General features: G+C 39.6%; 1 protein-coding gene across 1 annotated transcript in view; it reads left to right on the forward strand.

Moving 5' to 3' along the window:
• LOC122685909 (spermatogenesis-associated protein 31D4-like) overlaps positions 1-18820 on the forward strand; it is a 76187-nt gene that overhangs the window by 46778 nt on the left and 10589 nt on the right. Inside the window, exon 2 of the mRNA XM_043890952.1 lies at positions 13495-13627. Coding sequence (XP_043746887.1) covers positions 13495-13627 — 133 coding nt within the window. The remainder of the gene's footprint in view (positions 1-13494; positions 13628-18820) is intronic.

An 18820-nucleotide genomic window follows, 5' to 3' on the forward strand; every position in this document is an offset into this window, starting at 1 on the left:
CCTGTGTCCCCTGCATTGACAGGTAAATTCTTAACCACTGGACTACCAGGCAAGCCCAATTTCCTGAATTTTTAAAGACATTTGAATAATGTTTCTATTATTTGTCACAGAAATAATTTCAATTGATTACATTTTTGTTGCATTTGAGTAATTTAAACAGAATTAAAACAAACAGTCCTCATTAAAAGACAATATTCACTTAGAGCTTTTGAATAGACTTCTAGTTTTTCATACATGCACATTGCAAAGGATCAAAACTAAAATCACAAAAGCTGAACCTCATTGCTTCATTCCCATATGGAATTGCAAGGAAAACAAACTTTAATATTACAGTTGCTTGAAGATAAAGTAAAAATTATAGATGAGCCAGCACTGAAATGGTTTGAAAGATCCAGCTATTTTGACATAAACTTCTGACATGCTAGGCAGAATAGAAATGAAGAAAAACTGATGTGAGTTTGAAGTCTACTGTTTGTCAGTTACTTTCATAAACATTATCACACTGAAGTCTTACAATAATCCTTTGAGATTGTCATTATCCCCTCCCCAACCTCCAACCCCATGTTACATTTGTGGAAACAGCCTCAGAACAAAAAAGTAATTTGTTCAAGATCATATAGCTATTTAGTATCAGAGGCAGGGTTTGGGTCCAGATTATGCTCTTTTCACAGCCTCCATGTTTCTTTATAAGACATAGCTGGAAACTACAGGGGTCTGTAGGCAGTCAGGATTGGAGCAATTTAGAGTGCATTTATCAGTTGCCTTGTGTGCTGGAGATCTGTTTTATTGCAGACCCTAAGCTTTCGCTTTTTTGGTATTATTTAATTTACAAACAAGTCTGGTCCTCTGCCTTGGGAATAGCAAACAGAAAGGAAGAATTGGGTTCAGTAGTGTTTGCTTCCATATAACCTAACCGAGCATCGGATGCCTTATTCTGATGCACTGCTTCCTTCTCCTTTTCCTAAAAAGATTCACGAACCCTCTGCCAATATGATAAGTGTTGGGGGAAATGAGTTTCTGAATTGTCATTCTAGGAATTGCCTTTTGCAGTTGAAACTTCACCACTTAGTTAAGCCTTCCCCTGCCATCTGCTCAGCTCCAAACTGCTGCAAAGGTTGAGAGGATCTGCTTAACTTACAAAGAACCATATCTATGATAGAAATTCCATGCCATGAAATCTTCTCTAATTTTTCCAGCTTGACAGACACTGGCTCCAGAGGACCACACTTTTAGGATCTCCAGGGTAGTATCGCAAGGTATCAGCTCTTCAAAGGCAGCCTTTCCACAACATTTAGGACTGTTACCTTCTCTACCTGTGAAAGTATCTTCATGGGTGCTTATTAGTAATGATATATTCAAAAAATGAATAACAAAGTTCCAATAGTTTTAGAATAGGTTATCTTACCACTGACAGAATACATATTCTCTCTATTAGTATATTAAAATAAAAAAAAAGATAGCCTTTCTTGAACAGACTGTAGTTCACAAAAATTCACTGGAACTAATGTCATAATCCATGCCTGCAAACTCATCTTGTCCCCAGCTCTGGAGCCAGTCAGGTCTGGGAGAATATATGGAAATCTCCATCAGTTTTTTTTTTTTTAACATATTTTTTTAAAGTATTTGCCTGATTGCACCAGGTCTTAGTTGCTGCATGCAGGATCTTTAGTTGCAGCATGTGGAATCTTACTTCCCTAACAAGGGATTGAACCTCAGCTCCCTGCATTGGGATCATGGAGTCTTAGTCACTGGACCACCAGGGAAGTCCCAGGAAACCTCCATCAGTTTTGACGACTTGACATCTTAGTCTGTTGGTATATGTGAAAGTGACCTACTGAGCACCCAGCAGGCATTGTTCTTCAGGTCAGATTGTTAGATTCTTTCCCAGTCTGGAGAAGAGTCTTCTATTATTTTTCTGGAGCCTCCTTCTCTGTCTTTTCTCCCTGTATTAGCTTAACAAGAACTGAAGTTCTTTTACGATCTGTTCAGCCCTTGTAAAGGCCTGGGTAGGTCTTTGACACTTATTTCCTTGTATCTCTAACTTTTACTCCTTAATTTGTCCACTTGTTAGGCAATTTTTGCCAGGTTGTTAATGCTAGTCAAGGCAATTCGAAGTGTCTTAGGCCATGCTCTCTCGAAGCAGAGATTGATATGGGTGTTCTGAGCAAGTGACTTAGTCCTTTGCAGGGAACGCTGTAAGGCAGTGGGGAGAGAACAGCGCCAGGGTGCTATCAGTTGATTGTTGGTCGTGGACCACCCTTGGAGGTGGGGATAGGCAGAGGCCCATGTGAGCTCACAAGCACCTCCTGTCAGGCAAGGACAGTTCCTCTGGGAGACTTGGTGTGTGAGCCATGCACTCATAATACCCGAGGACTGGGTGGAACTCAATAGTATCTGCATCACAAGATACCTGATATTTAGTCTCTGAGCAACTTCATAGAAGAGGGTCATTGTGGACTTGGAGTGATGGAGCAATGTACATAAGGGCTCATAAACCAAGCTAGGTGTTAGTATGTGTGTGTGTGGGGGGGGGGGGAGGGACGGGGAGGGAGTAGATGTGAGGTGGAGGAGAAAATTTCCTTAAGGAAAATTTCCCCAAGGCAATGTTTTATAAATTGAGGCTTGAAGGGTGACACAGATGATGGAAGAGGGAGGAAATTTCAGCCAGAGAAATGAGCATGAATATTGGTACATAAGGCTGCATTATGACTTTGGTGTACCTTAAGCCTTTTAACCTCTCCTGGGCCCCCTCCTCCATGAAAAATATTAAAAGTTTCACTTTATGACTTGCTATTGTTTAGTTACGAAGTTGTATTTCCCACTCTTTGTGACCCAACGGACTGTAGCCCCACCAGGCTCCTCCGGCCATGGAATTTCCTAGGCAGGAATACTGGAGTGGGTTGCCATTTGCTTCTCCAGAAGATCTTCTGGGGCCAGGCCAGGGACTGAACCCACATACCCTGCATTGGCAGGCAGATTCTCTACCGCTGAACCACCAGGGAAGCCCCAGTTTTGATATACTGTCAAGCAAACTCTTCGGAGAAGGCAATGGCACCCCACTCCAGTACTCTTGCCTGGAAAATCCCGTGGATGGAGGAGCCTGGTGGGCTGCAGTCCAGGGGGTCGCTACGAGTCAGACACGACTGAGCGACTTCACTTTCACTTTTCACTTTCACACGTTGGAGAAGGAAACAGCAACCCACTCCAGTGTTCTTGCCTGGAGAACCCCAGGGACAGGGGAGCCTTGTGGGCGGCCATCTGTGGGGTTGCACAGAGTCGGACACAGCTGAAGTGACTTAGCAGCAGCAGCAGCAGCAGCAAACTCTTAAAAACATTTTACTTTTACACTATTATATGATACAGGTTAAAATGCCAGCATTTGTGATTAATTGCAGGTGAGGAAACTGAGGCATAGAGATATGAAACTATTTAGCAAAAGCCATGAAGGAAATTGTATAAACAACCTGAGAATCCACTCAATTGCTTTTCAGTGAGTTCCAAGGTTGGAGGCAGTTACCCAGCTGGATGCCCACGAAAGGCAAAATTTTCCATTCGAAGTGGTTCAGGCTCACAACACCAAAGTTTCCATGTGCGTCTGCAGTTGTGGGTAGTCAAGCGATGACCCAGCTGGTCATAGGAAGTCTGTGGACTAAATGAAGGGTTTCTATTCAAATTCAAATGAATATAACATAATATAACTAATCATTATAGTATAATGATTCTCAATAACCATTGAGAATATTGGTATTCTCAATGCCAATACCTCAATAGCATAGAAAGAGGTTTTTGTTTTTGTTTTCCAGTGTGGGTGGGGCTGTGATAAACGCAGACTGGGCCCCATTCTCCGTCAGTGACCAGCTCAACAACTGAGCACTGAAAGCATTTCAGTTGTTCTATAGTTAGCCACACAGCTCATGGGAACTCAATGGTTGATTTAATTGATAGTCACCTGGGGAGAAACAAATGGATTTGAAGACCCAAGAAATCAGCCACTGCACTAATGGAAGAAGTTCATGGGCTTTCTTCCTTCTGCAGAGAGTCTGGTTCATCTTTTGAACATAATTAGTTGAAATTTTCTTCCAGTAGCTTGTACAATTCTTCCCATGATATGTTGACTACACTTGTATTTGTTCAATGCGAGCACAGTCATATTTTATTGTTTTATTGGAAATAAGAGTCATTATGTTAACTGCTAATTGAAGTTAATGTTCTCTTGGACGGCCACGTTCTTGATAGATCAGTGGACAGTTCTACGGAAAAGGATGCTAAACCTCACTGAAGGTGGAATAGGAGTTCCTTTTGAAAATGTTTCTCAAGTTTTCCCTATAATAAAAGTTACCTAGAGTGCTGGTTAAACATTCACAATTCCTGGTTTATCCAGGGATGCTGATTTAAAGGTTTTAGGATATGTCCCTGGAATAGGCAAGTGTGGGAAACATTGTCCTATGAAGTAGGATTTTGAAGAAGTGATCAGAGACAGGGAGTCCCTGATTTTCAAATATCCCTCCTCATTCCCATGGTGGTATTTCTCTCTTTCTTAGTTCTGCCTCCCACTGACTGCCTTTCAGTCCCATCCCACATGAGTGGCTTGGCCTACAGATTTAGCGTGTCCTCTTTGCTTCAGGTCAGCCTACTATTTCCATCCCATTTCAAGTCATTCCCTTTCCTTATACTGTAGTCACAGTGGTACCAAGCTATTTGTTCTTCCATATCTGTCTCGAGCTCTTCAAACCTTTTGACTTTTTTCCCACTCCATTTTCTCCATAGAATGTCTTTTCTCACTATTTTGCCCATTGTACTTTTATTTCTTCTTCAGGAACTCAAACATCAATTCCTTAGAAGTCTTCTGCAGTTTCTATAGAGAGAGTTAATTCTTGCCTCTGTGTTTTCATCACATTTTGGATTTCTCTTACCCATAATTCATGTTATGTTGTAATTATTTATGTACTGTCTGTTTCAGTAGGCAGCATGGATAGGAACAATGTCTTCATCTTTGTATAACAGTACTTAGCAGAGTGCCAGGTATGTAGTAGGATTTATATAAATATTTGTTGAGTGAACTTTAGACTTTTAATAACTGTATATGAAATGATTATTATAAAATAACTTATAAATACATTTTTTAGAGAAGTTCATATATTCATTCATTCATCCATTTATTCCAACAAATACCTGTTGAACCACTATCATATGCTAAGCATTAGTGATTCAGTGATAAACAAAAAACAGATATGACCCTTGCCTTCATGGAGTTTTGGGTGAAGTGAAAGTTGCTCAGTCGTGTCCGACTTTTTGTGACCCCATGGACTGTAGTCCACCAGGCTCCTCTGTCCATGGAATTCTCTGGGCCAGAATACTAGAGTGGGTAGCTGTTCCCTTCTCCGGGGCATCTTCCCAACCTAGGTATTGAACCCAGGTCTCCCGCATTGCAGGTGGATTCTTTACTATCTGAGCCACCAGGGAAGTCAAATATATTAGTAAAATAATTGCATAATGAATAAAAGTTTGCTACAATAAATAGAAATAGGGGGATAAGCATGTGGGGGCAATGAAAGCATATAATAATGGAGGTTGAGAGGTAACAATTAATCTGAGTGCTCACAGTGAGAAGAATTATTTAGGGAGAAAGCAGAACGAAGAGTCTTCCAGGCTCAGGAAAAAGCCTATTCAAAGGATTCAGGGTAAGAGGGAGAATGGTAAGAATGAGAGGCTGAAAGATGGATGGTACCTCTAGAGCAGAGAGAGAAAGTGGACTGAAGGCCAGAGAAAAGGCTTGTCTACCTGGAGTGTATGGGTTTTCACAGGCCTGTTAAAAGTTTTGTCTTTAAATGCATTGGGAAATTAAAAAAAAAAACAACAACAGTGATTTTGGTGTGCTATTGCATTTTTGTGGGAATTTATCTAGCCAAATGATGACTTGATTTACTATTTATTTTGATTATACAGACTTCTTCAGGACAGGAAGCATGTCTTGTATTTCTTCAGAGTTCTCAGAATCCAGCACTATACAATAAACAGAGTGGGTGACCAAAGGATGTGTGTTTCTTGTTATACTTCAGGTTATTGAGAGTGAGGCATTACGTAAACACACTTAGAAAGAAACTTTTATTTAACCATAGCCATTGGATAACTTATCACAACATTACAGTTTGTGTTAAAATTGTGAAAAACATGTTCATTATGGTGAATGGACAGCTGGTTATCTACTACTATCTTAACCAACAAAGACTGTTTCTTAAATGTTTGGGAAACTAATAGGGTTCTTCCCATTTCCAATAAAGTTATTTATCACTCATGATACTTGAAGTTTTACTATTACAGAATCATAAAGACTTAGGGGTCTTTAAGAGCCCTCTTTGAAAGTGTAACTACCTAATTGAGGGTAAGATATATATCAACATTTACCAACTTCTGTCTTTGAGTTATCTCTCATTGGGGATTCAAATATAAAGGAACTATATCTATTGGGGATAAAGCAGGGGCATTGGTGACGTAGAAGTGAAGTTTACCAGATGGCTAGTCCCTCAGTTTTGCTTCCATTGTCACCTTCAGAAATTGTTTTGTAAATGATGGCAATGATGGTGCTACTCACTGTAGCTGAGTCTATGTGGACTTTGCTTTCACAATAAAACAGAGAATCCTTTTCCTCATAACCTCTGGGACACTGAAGTTTAATAGTACCATGAGGGACAGTGCAATGAACTTTTGGGGATAAGTTGCCCTGTCACACAAGCTGAGCCAGTGGCACTATCTGCCAAAGCCTTTGTGTTTCAATGGACTTCTCAAATCTATTCTTCAGAAACAAGTTCTTTTTATAAGACCAGAATTTCATTAGAACATCAGTGGCCCTGATAGTAAAACAGTGCTTTCTGATCTTTCGTCAAATTTTCCAGACTTCTTTATTTGCCCCACTGCTCAATACATTTCTAGTTGCTGGAGGGGACATGAATGAGAAAGAGAGCCTTTGTTGAGATTTCAGGGTGAGGGTGGTTTTTCCAGAATATTTCATGATGATTTGAAAAATTAAGTACTCTGTGCATGACAGGGATACATTTCCATTGAACAGATTCTATAAGACTTTTCTTATTTCCCTCTAGGGCTTTCTCCACTCTGCCTGGTAGATTTCTACAACATCATTTTCTTATTTAGGAATTGTTCTTCACTGAATGAATTATGAACTATGGAAAACCTTATATTAAAAATATTTTTAAATGAATAAAGTCATTCTGTTATTCAATATAACTGCTTTATTCTCTAACATGTTCATAAGAGATGCCATAGATCTTACTGGTAGTTTTAATTCAAAAGAATCATCACTAAGGAATAAGATTCTGACTGTTGAAGCAATCACACTAAATAAAGACCAATACACCTTTTTTTTTTTTTTTTAATTCTTCTTATGAGAGATGCTCATCTCAGGTCCTAATCTGTCTAAAAGAGTCTAAGTCAGGGAGCAGCAAAGTATAGGCCAAACCTGAACAATAGCACCCCCCCCCCCTTTTTTGTAAATAAATTTTTATCGGAACATAGTCACACCCATCTGTTTAAGTACCGTTTTGCTGCTTTTGCGCTGCAACAGCAGAGCTGAGTAGTTACAACAGAGAATATATGGCCCACAGAGCTGAAAATATTCACTCTGGGCTTCATTAAAAAAAGTTTGCTAACCCTGGTCTAAGATATGTTTCTGTAGATCCTTTGACTATCACTAAAGCTACAAGTTCCTTGAAAACCCAGACCAAATATGATTTCTCTTTGTCTCTTCAGTGTCTGTCACACTATTATACTGGAAAGAAGTGCTCAAGTTCAGGATAAATGAAAGTAACTGAATCCATCTGTATAAATACTCATGTTCCCCTTCAACTCCCAATCTTAAAGAATATGGGAAAGAACCATTGAAAACCAAGTATAGAGAGATTTCCTATCAAGACAATTTGGGGTTTATTTTTTAGGAAACCTGCATCAATTGGGCAAACTCTGATCTTTAGTTTAGTTCAGTTCAGTCGCTCAGTCATGTCCGACTCTGCAATCCCATGGACTGGAGCACTCTAGGCCTCCCTGTCCATTATCAACTCCCGGAGTTTACTCAAACTCATGTCCATTTAGTTGGTGATGCCATCCAACCATCTCATCTTCTGTCTTCCCCTTCTCCTCCTGCCCTCAATCTTTCCCAGTATCAGGGTCTTTGCAAATGAGTCAGTTCTTCGCATCAGGCGGCCAAAGTATTGGAGTTTCAACTTCAGCCATCAGTCCTTCCAATGAATATTCAGGACTGATTTCTTTTAGGATGGACTGGTTGGATCTCCTTGCAGTCCAAGGGACTCTCAAGCGTCTTCTCCAATACCACAGTTCAAAAGCATCAATTCTTCGGTGCTCAGCTTTCTTTACAGTCCAACTCTCACATCCATACATGACTACTGGAAAAGCCATAGCCTTGACTAGATGGACCCTTGTTGGCAAAGTAATGTCTCTGCTTTTTAATATACTGTCTAGGGTGGTCATAGCTTTTTTTCCAAGGAGAAAGTGTCTTTTAATTTCATTGCTGCAGTCACCATGTGCAGTACTTTTGGAGCCCCCCCAATTAAAGTCTGCCACTATTTCCACTGTTTTCCCATCTATTTGCCATGAAGTGATGGAACTGGATGCCATGATCTTAGTTTTCTGAATGTTGAGCTTTAAGCCAAATTTTTCTTCTGCCATAAGGGTGGTGTCATCTGCATCTCCTAGGTTGTTGATATTTCTCCTGGCAATCTTGATTCCAGCTTGTGCTTCTTCCAGCCCAGCATTTTTCATGATGTACTCTGCATATAAGTTAAATAAGCACGGTGACAACACACAGCCTTGACGTACTCCTTTTCCTATTTGGAATTTGGAACTCTGATCTTGGTGCCCTGTAAAGTGTTGCTACTTTTCTTAGTCTAGCAATCCAGAAATGGGAAGGCAGGGAAGGATCAATGCAACTTTTCTGCCCCAGGAGAACCTCCATTCCTAGTGATTTCCCCAAGTACTTACAAGGATGTCTTAGTGTCAGGTGCTAGGTGTCTTGGCCATGAAATAGCTAAGAGGGCATGCTGGGGATATTTGTATTCCCCGCTCACTCGTCCCAGCAGGTAGATTCTGTTTTAACATTTGGTACTATGTGAAAAAGCAGGCTTGAGGGAAGTAAATGTAGCTTGCTCTCTGTTCTCTTTTACCTTTGTTTGAATGCTCTTGGTTGACTTCCCTACATATGTAAATTGGGAAAATGACTAGAATGTAGTTTTTAAAAAAAGTTCACAGATCTGATCTTATTTGAATAGGCATTGGAAAAGACTCAGGAAAATACTTTTGGCTACTTTCCTTAATAATCAAGCCAGAGAGCAAATATGTACTAAGTCTATTACCACTCTGCCCCTTCTCACCCTTCTGCTGGAAGACATCACTAATAGATCACTGTGCTCTTTCAGAGAGCCTCAGAATCCTTCTTAATATGGTCCAAGAAGCCACCACTAATTAGTCAGAATTGGAATATGGGATGGAACCTTACTTTCCAAAGCTGTTTTTATATATGTTGGATCTGGTTGGATCCAACCAGTCCATCCTAAAGGAAATCAGTCCTGAATATTCATTGGAAGGACTGATGCTGAAGCTGAAACTCCAAAACTTTGGCCACCTGGTGCGAAGAACTGACTCATTTGCAAAGACCCTGATGCTGGGAAAGATTGAAGGCAGGAGGAGAAGGGGACAACAGGGGATGAGATGGTTGGATGGCATCACCAACTCAATGGACATGAATTTGAGTAAACTCTGGGAGTTGGTAATGGACAGGGAGGCCTGGAGTGCTCCAGTCCATGGGGTTGCAAAGAATCGGACACAACTGAGTGACTGAACTGAACTGAACTGAAATATGAGACTCTTATTTCTTCCTTAGCTCCTCATGTGGTAATTGATCCAGGTCTTGAAGGTAGTAACTGAGGAGGCCTGGCAAACCAAGGCATTCTCAGCAGAGTGCAGAGCACAAAGATATTAGTGATCAGATGGAGTAAAGCAGTGTGTGCACTGGAAAGTCACATGAAATGAAGTTGGAACAGGAAAGAGAATCCAGATTTAGGTGGACATTGCAATCCAGGCCAAGATGTTTGAATGTGATTTGTAAAAGCAGTGTTCCCAAAGGACAGTCAATGTTCTCCAGAGAAACAAAATCAATAGGATAGAGTATACACACACACACACACACACACACACACAGGAGTGAGGATTTATTTTAAAGAATTAGCTCTTACGATTTGTGGAAGCTGCCAAGTTCAAAAATTGCAGAGCAGGCCAGCAGGCTGGAAATTCCAGCAGGAACTGATGTTGAGGTCTTGAATCTGACGCCAGTCTGAAGGCCAAATTCCTTCTTTGGAGGACCTGTCTTCTCTCAAGTCTTTCAGTTGATTGGGTGTGCCCCCCATACATTATGGAAAGTCATCAGCTTTACTCAAAGTATAGTGATTTAAATGTTAATCACATCTTTAAAAGCCACTATAATGGTAAACTGATATTTATCCAAACAGCGGGATACCATACCCCAGCCAAGTTGACATATTAAAATTAATCATCACAGTCAGCACAGATAATCTTCAGTGGTAGACAGATTTGTGTTTTTAAATTTGTATTATACATTTAAATCTCTTTTACAGAAAACTTCTGATTTCATAGAAATTATTAGTTAGAACAAAGGTAAATTTATTTAAGTAAAACAGAGTTGATTTAAAGAAAATTATTAAATATTGGGTATAGATGGTCTATGAATATGGTGAGCATATGAAGGTTGTACTGAAATGACTGACAATGGAAAACAAAAGACTTGCTATACTCCTGCAGCAAGGAAATGTCAGAAGAAAATGGAGTTTTAGGAAGATTAATTCTGTGTCCATGAACAAAGGCCACAGATAGATAAAAGTTCATCAACAAATAACAGATGTGAAAATGTTTGCTTTTGCCATAGTAGAAATAATGCATCTTTCAATCTCTTGTTCTTTAAAAGAAATTGGTTATGCTACACTCTTTTTTACAAATAGAAGTTTTAAATTTTATGTAATCTAAGCAGTTGTCTTTTATGATTTCTTAAATGGATTTTAAACTTAAGAAGTCATCCATGATTTTAAATTCACAGATCTAAAAACCTTGTTTGAGTGGGCACTTGGGAAAGGATGTTTTAAAAAATTTAACTTTTTAATGTATCTGAGATTTATTTTGTTATACATTATGAAAGGTGGTTCTAATTAATTTTATTTTGTAAAAAAGTCTTACCTAGTTATTCCCAAACAAGTTAATGAATAGTTCTTCCTTTCTAGTGATGTCACTTTTGTTTCCTAGCAAATTCTTGTATGGAAAAAAAAAATCAATTCTGGACTATCTAGTGTGTATTCTGTGTATTTATATTTTTTCTTCTTTCAGTAGAGTCTTATTTTAATTATCACAGCCTTATTTTTTTTCACCATAGAGAGTTTATTTTGCATATAAAAGGGCAGAAGCTAGCATATAAACAAGAGCAAAGAACAGAATTCACGTGGGAGACAATGACAGTGACTTGAGGCTGAGAGTGGTGAAGTCTGGTCCTAGGGGAGAACTGGAGGTTGTCATGAAGAGATGGGGTCAGATCCAGGACCTGTCCTGCAGGCACAGACAATGAGATGTGTTGATGCCAAAATGTATGGAACATAGCAAAAGCATTTTTAAAAGAGGTTTCTCATCAAAAATGCTACCTAATCTTGGAGAGTCTCCTGGAGAGGCAGGGGGTGGAGGTGGGTGGCAACTACAGCTCACCAGGACACAGACGCTGGTGGCAGCCACCCTTGGGCGCTCTCTCCACCACGTGGACACTGGTGCTGGTGGTGGTGGGCATCACTGCAGAAACCTCCTTCCAGCTCAGCCTTACGATATATTTAAAAATCTTGTGTGGCTAGTCCCATACATGTTCTACAAATTCATTCAAAAATTTCTTTGATAAACATTTTCTTTCTTCCTGACAACATCAGAATCTAGTTAGATTCTCTGAAATTTTTATAGAATATTTATTGGACTTTTGTAAATCATCATAAGGGTTGTAATGAGTTTGTGTATATTTCATTTATGTATGAGTTTATGTCCACTTTCAATTAACTTTTGATGTTTGTGACAATAGAATTTAGAGTCAACAAATTAGTCTAAAATAATGACAAAGACATTTTAATCTCAGTTGCCTCCTTTACTTGAGCAATTAATAGCCAAATTGAATTTAATCCCCTTTCATTTTTGCACCTAAATATCTGGTGGAAATGTAATCCAACAATCAAAGATCCAATGCCTGGCTTCAAGGAGCAGAATAATAGAAACAATGATAAATATTGTCAGTGAATGGATTTAGAAACTCTTGAAGTGTAATTCACATTTCAACTTTTATTTAAAATTTCATTTTAATTCCTTAGTATTTTAAATGGAAACCCATGATCCCCTTGAGCAAGATTTTCCACCTTGTATGTTTATAATTTTTTTCTCTTATTTCCTTTGCCCCCTTCATGATTGTGTTATCTGTACAGCAAGTTCTTCTGACCCTGGCTAATTCTTGGTACCCTCGAAATTCTCCTGACAGCAGACAGCAGTGATCAGACAGGTTGAATGATTCAATGGAAATTTAATCTGATCTCATTTTAGCCACATGTAAGAAGCAACCTGCTGTGAACTAGAATTGTAATGCTGGAAATTATCTGATTCCTGCAGGCCTCTCTTCCTTCTCTGCCCTGGTGAATGACTGCTAAAGGAATTTAAAGCATGTAAAACACGATAAATGTTGATTTGTTGCCTTGGCCTTCTTGCAGGTAAAATTAAAGAGGAGTATCACAGATTCTAGATTTTATTTATAAGGACAAAACATTTAAATGTACTCACTTAAGTTGCTTTTTGAGGCAGTAATGTGCTATTTCCTTTATATTAGACTTCCAGATTTGAACCCACTTTGAAAAACAACGCAAAACGAAACAACCACCAAAACAAAGAAATCTCTGTCAATAGAACATGTTAGCTGCAAAGACTGATGATCTGAAAGAGAGCTGACCAGATGCGATTGGTCAGTTCAGTGATCTGAAGGGGAGGCATCCTTTATTTGTGGCTGGCTAGGGAAGGCCAGTTACAATGTGGAAAAGCTAAGAAATGATAGGGAGAGTGGAGAAACAAGCAGGAAAAGAGTGAAAAACTGAACTTAAGAAAAGCATAAGGTACAGATGAATCAGCAACTTTTAGAGTTGATTGGACCAAAGTTTAAGAAGATCGTGGTGACCACTGTTAACATTGTTGACCCCCAATGGTCCACATCTCCCAATATTTGCCTTTGTATAGTTCTCTCTCTTTGAACCTGAGTTGTGACTGTGATTTATTTTAATTAACTGGAAGTGGCAGAGTGATGCAGTGTTAGTTCTTGTTCTAAGCCTTAAGCAGTTTGTGTTTTGTTCTCTTCAGAGCCATGATCTGCTTTACAAAATTCTGTTTGCCTGCCAGAGCTATGTGGAGAGGCCATTGGAGAAGCCACATAAGAGGGAGAGGCCCTGAGAGACAAGCCTGGTCATCCCAGCATCCCAGCCAAGTCCAGGTCCCTGATGACCAGCTGGATAATCCACATGAGCAGCCATTGGTAAGATCAACAGAAGAGTCACCCAACTAAGCCCAGCCCAGACTGCAGAATTATGAGCAGATAAAAGGTCCATTGTTTTGAGCCACTAAGTTTTGGGGTGATTTGTTATATAGCAAAATATAGTTGCTGGCATGATAATCAAGAGTCAGGGATCAAGACCCAGTGACTCTGCTCTCTGAGACAGTATCTTGGGGACTGAAGATGCATGCCTAGGACCAAAGCAAGTTTGGATCAAATCCTTTACTTCATCACTTTTTAGCTTTTATGGCCTTGGACAAGTTATTTAATCTTTCTGGGGCTCAGTCTTGTTATCTGTGAAGTGAGAGAAATATTTCTTCTCTCACAAGATAGTTAAGAAATGAACGAAAGTTTGGGTAACAAATGAAGTACCCACCAAATCTTAGTTCTATTCCATTTCTTTGCTAACTCCCTCACTCTCTACACCCACACTGGGGGATAAAAGTGATCCAAACTACATTAACTACTTAGGGTAACCATGTGATCTACTAAAGGCCGTTCTCTTCTGCACTGTGTATGTATATTTGATGAACAGTCATTGTGTTTATATGAACAAGAAGTAAACACCTTAATTACAGGTGATGGATTTTTTAACTGATAGCAGGCTTGGGAGGCGTTGCTGGAGTCAATGCGTATTTGTGTCCATGTCCCATACCACCTACACCTGCTCCTCTGGAATGCTACAGCTGTTTATTAGACTAAGCTGGGGTCATAAAGGAATGTTGAAGTTACATTCAGCTTACTTTATTACAGAAGGTATGAAGGCATATGTTGTATTTCCATTTGGTTTTCACAAAGAAGCATTAGCATGTCAGTTGCTTGTGAAGTTCATTTAGGCAAAAGTTACAGATTTTTGAGGTAGTACTGGATAAAATTTGGTGTTTGTTGAGTCCTTATCTTCATACTAAAAAGGAAAAAGCCCTATAATGTCTAAATTATGTGCAGATACCAAGTTTCAAAGTCTTCCAAGAGAAAACACACACATACACACACATACAAAAGAAAGGATTAAGGAAAAAAGAAATAAACCTGCTCTGGCCTCAGTTTCCAACTTTTAAAATGAGAAAGCCAGACTAGAAGGTTCTCCAAGGTCACTTCCAGATCTGAGTGTTAGCAGACATCTCAAATCCTGTGCCTGTATTAGCCCTTTGTGAGATTAAAAACACAGGTTGTTCTCAAGCAAAACTTTAATTGCAAAGCTTTAATTAGGAAAAAAAATCAAAATACTCATTCAGATTATGCTTTTTTAATTTTATTTTTAATTGCATTTTTACTGTTTCCATTTTATTTTAAAGGAGAGATGAGAACTGCAATTTGCCAAATTGCCACACACGTTTCCTTGCCATACAACTGCCCTAGCAAGTTAACTTAAAACAATTTTCTAAAATGCATTTTTAATGAGAAACTGAGACCCCTGAAATTTGTCTTAAACACTTTTTTTTTTCCCTTCAGACCTCTTATAGGGTTGTAAAGTTTCCATACCTCAGTGCCAAGAGCATGGCAGAGAAATTTGGCTCAGCTTAGTAATTACCTTGTGTTAGTCTAGCTCAAAGTTGTTTTTCTTTTAATGGTTAAAGAGAGCCATTCAAATGCTTTGATTCTAGTAATAAAAGTCCCAATGGGCAGGATAGGTGAATGCCCATGTAATGTTTAGCCTATTAAAATGGCCATATCCAACGCTTATGCAGAGTAAATGTTGCTAGGACAGGTCAACATAGAAAAAAATATGAGAAAATAAGAGAACTAAAGTAAGTACAGGGAGTGTCCTTCCTCTCTCCAAATGAGATCCCACAATTATAATGGACATTTATTTTTGCCTTCTTTCATGGCGAGAGGGAAGGATCTCCCCAGAGCGTCCCTCTGTGCTTCCAGAATGCTGTCACCTACAGGCTTCACAGCAGCGCACTCTACCTGAGGGCACAGACTGTTTTTGGCGAAGGACCAGTTTGTTTTGTCTCCCACACACCCATCCACGGAGGACTGGCACTTGTGTAAAATACAATGAAAACGAATCACTGGAAAAATGACTTTCAAACAATGACATATAAAATATATGCCTCAATTTTTTTTTATTATTAGATTTAATTACTCTGTCAAATTGTAATAAGTTTCTAGCCATTCTCAGTTAGTCATCTTGTTGCAGATGCTAACAAAAACGTGGAAACAGGCACTGGTCCATACTTTGAGTAGCACTGACCTAGACTAAGGCCAGTAGTATTCTTTGATTCCCACTAATTATTTCAGGGGTGTTTTTATGACCTGAAAGTGTGAAGGTGTTAATTGATCAACCGTGTCTGATTATTTGCAACCCCATGGACTGTAGCCTGCCAGGCTCCTCTGTCCATGGGATTCTCCAGACAAGAATACTGGAATGGGTAGTCATTCCCTTCTTCAGGGGATCTTCCCGACCCAGGGATGGAACCTGGGTCTCCTGCACTGCAGGAAGATTCTTCACCGTCTAAGCCACCAGGGAAGCCCCTGGTGACCTGAGCTGATCCCAGTCACTTGAATGTTTGGGATTTAATTGAGAAACTGGGACAATTCTGTTTTCCCTGGCTGGATACCACCTTGAGACTACAAGAGAAGGGATCAATACCATGAAAGCAGAACCAAGAGATAGTGAGTCAGAAGATGAATCTGCTCCTGTGTTGTGGAGAAACAGAAGCCAATAAATTAAAATTTTTTCTTAAGCTAGAATTCAGGTTTTCTATTATCTGCAAGAGAAAGAGTGCCATATGATAGAGTGATTGATATGCATATTTCCCTCTAACTCTCAATCAGCTTGCCAGTCATCTTTCTAAAACAGAGATCTGGGAAAACCATTCTTCTGGTTATGAAAACCTTAGCTTCCCACTGCCTTGATACAGAATTTCAGCTTCTTAAACCATCACTTAAAGTCTTTCACAATTGAGTACCCTTCTTTTTCAGCTTTTTTTTTTTTGCTACTCTCATCCTCAAACACATGCCTGATGCTTTAGTGTGACCAGATATGCACTTTTATATATGTTATAGGTCTACGTGTTCCCTTTGGCTGAATTGCATTTTCTCTTCCTACACCTTTTTCTGTTTTTCTAAGGATAGAAGCTTGAGAACATTAGGTATTCATTACTTTTAAATGTTAAGCATTATGCATCACCACCATTCCTGCTGATTCAAGGGCTAATTCTGAGAGTGCTGGCATAAGGGCACCATGACATTTGATAAAAACTGCATCTAGACCCCAAAGATTTCATTTCATAAGGAGTCTGACATGGTTATATTACCAAAATCTCAGAAAAACAACAAACTTAGATAAAGTGTGAGTTTAAGTTATGGCAAAAATAAATAAGAAACGAAAACATACATTTGCACCAGAATGTGTACACATGTTCAGTCAGTTCAGTTGCTCAGTCATGTCCAACTCTTTGCAACCCCATGAACCACAGCACGCCAGGCCTCCCTGTCCATCACCAACTCCCGAAGTCCACCCAAACCCATATCCATTGAGTCAGTGATGCCATCTGACCATCTTATCCTCCGTTGTCCCCTTCTCCTCCTGCCCTCAATCTTTCCCAGCATCAGGGTCTTTTCCAATGAGTCAGCTCTTTGCAACAGGTGGCCAAAGTATTGGAGTTTCAGCTTCAACATCAGTCCTTCCAATGAACACCCAGGACTGATCTCCTTTAGGATGGACTGATTGGATCTCCTTGCAGTCCAAGGGACTCTCAAGAGTCTTCTGCAACACCACGGTTCAAAAGCATCAATTCTTCGGTGCTCAGCTTTCTTTATAGTCCAACTCTCACATCCATACATGACCACTGGAAAAACCATAACCTTGACTAGACAGACCTTTGTTGACAAAGTAATGTCTCTGCTTTTTAATATGCTGTCTAGGCCTTAGGAAGCATCACTATGAACAAAGCTAGTGGAGGTGATGGAACTTGAGTTGAGCTATTTCAAATCCTAAAAGATGATGCTGTGAAAGTGCTGCACTCAATATGCCAGCAAATTTGGAAAACCCAGCAGTGGCCACAGGACTGGAAAAGGTCAGTTTTCATTCCAATCCCAAAGAAAAGCAATGCCAAAGAATGCTCAAACTACTGCACAACTGCACTCATCTCTCATGCTATCAAAGTAATGCTCAAAAGTCTCCAAACCAGGCTTCAACAATATATGAACCATGAACTTCCAGATGTTCAGCATGGATGTAGAAAAGGCAGAGGAACCAGAGATCAAATTGCCAACATCCGTTGGATCATCGAAAAAGCAAGAGAGTTCCAGAAAAACATCTATTTCTGCTTCATTGACTGAGCCAAAGCCTTTGACTGTGTGGGTTACAACGAACTGTGGAAAATTCTTAAAGAGCTGGGAATACCAGACCACCTGACCTGCCTCCTGAGAAATCTGTATGCAGGTCACGAAGCAACAGTTAGAACTGGACATGACTGAGCCACTGAACTGAGGGCTGGGGAGAGTGATGAGATTGAAGGGTGAAGGCTAAGTGTAGCAGAGTTTCTTTTTTAGAGTGATAATGATAAAAATGTTCTCAAATTGATTGTAACGATGGATGCACAGCATTGTGAACATACTAAGTCATTGAACTGTACACTTTAATGGGTGAGTTATGTGGTATGTGAACTCCGCCTCAATAATGTGGTCTTTAAAAAGAGTTTAGAGGAGCTATATTCATAAGTGTCAAAACTGAGAAGAAACAAGATGTCCAAGGTGAATGGATAAATCAACGGTAGTACACCCAGGTAATTGAATAGTATTAAGCACAAAAAGAAATGAGCTATTAAGCCACAAAAATACATGCAGGAGGCTTAAATGCATATTACTAAGTGAAAGAAGCCAATTTGAAAAGGCTACATGCACACTATATGATTTCAACTATATGACATTCTGGAAAAGGCAAAACTCTGGAGACAGTAAAAAGGTTGGTGGTTGCCAGGATGGGGTGAATAGGCAGAGCATAGAGGATTTCTAGGGCAGTGAAACTACTCTGTATGATACTGCAGTGGTGGATACATGTCATTAGACACTTGTCTAAACTCCTGCAAACTATGGGCTCTGGGTGATAATGATGTGTCAGTGTAGGTTTGGTTGGAACAAATGTCCCACTCTGGTGCTGGAAGTTGATAGTGGGAGAGGCTGTGTGTGTGGGTGGAGGGGTATGTGGAAGGTCAGATCACATAT

The sequence above is a fragment of the Cervus elaphus genome, chromosome 29, assembly GCF_910594005.1.
Source record: "Cervus elaphus chromosome 29, mCerEla1.1, whole genome shotgun sequence".
In the NCBI taxonomy this organism is placed as follows: Eukaryota; Metazoa; Chordata; class Mammalia; order Artiodactyla; family Cervidae; genus Cervus; species Cervus elaphus.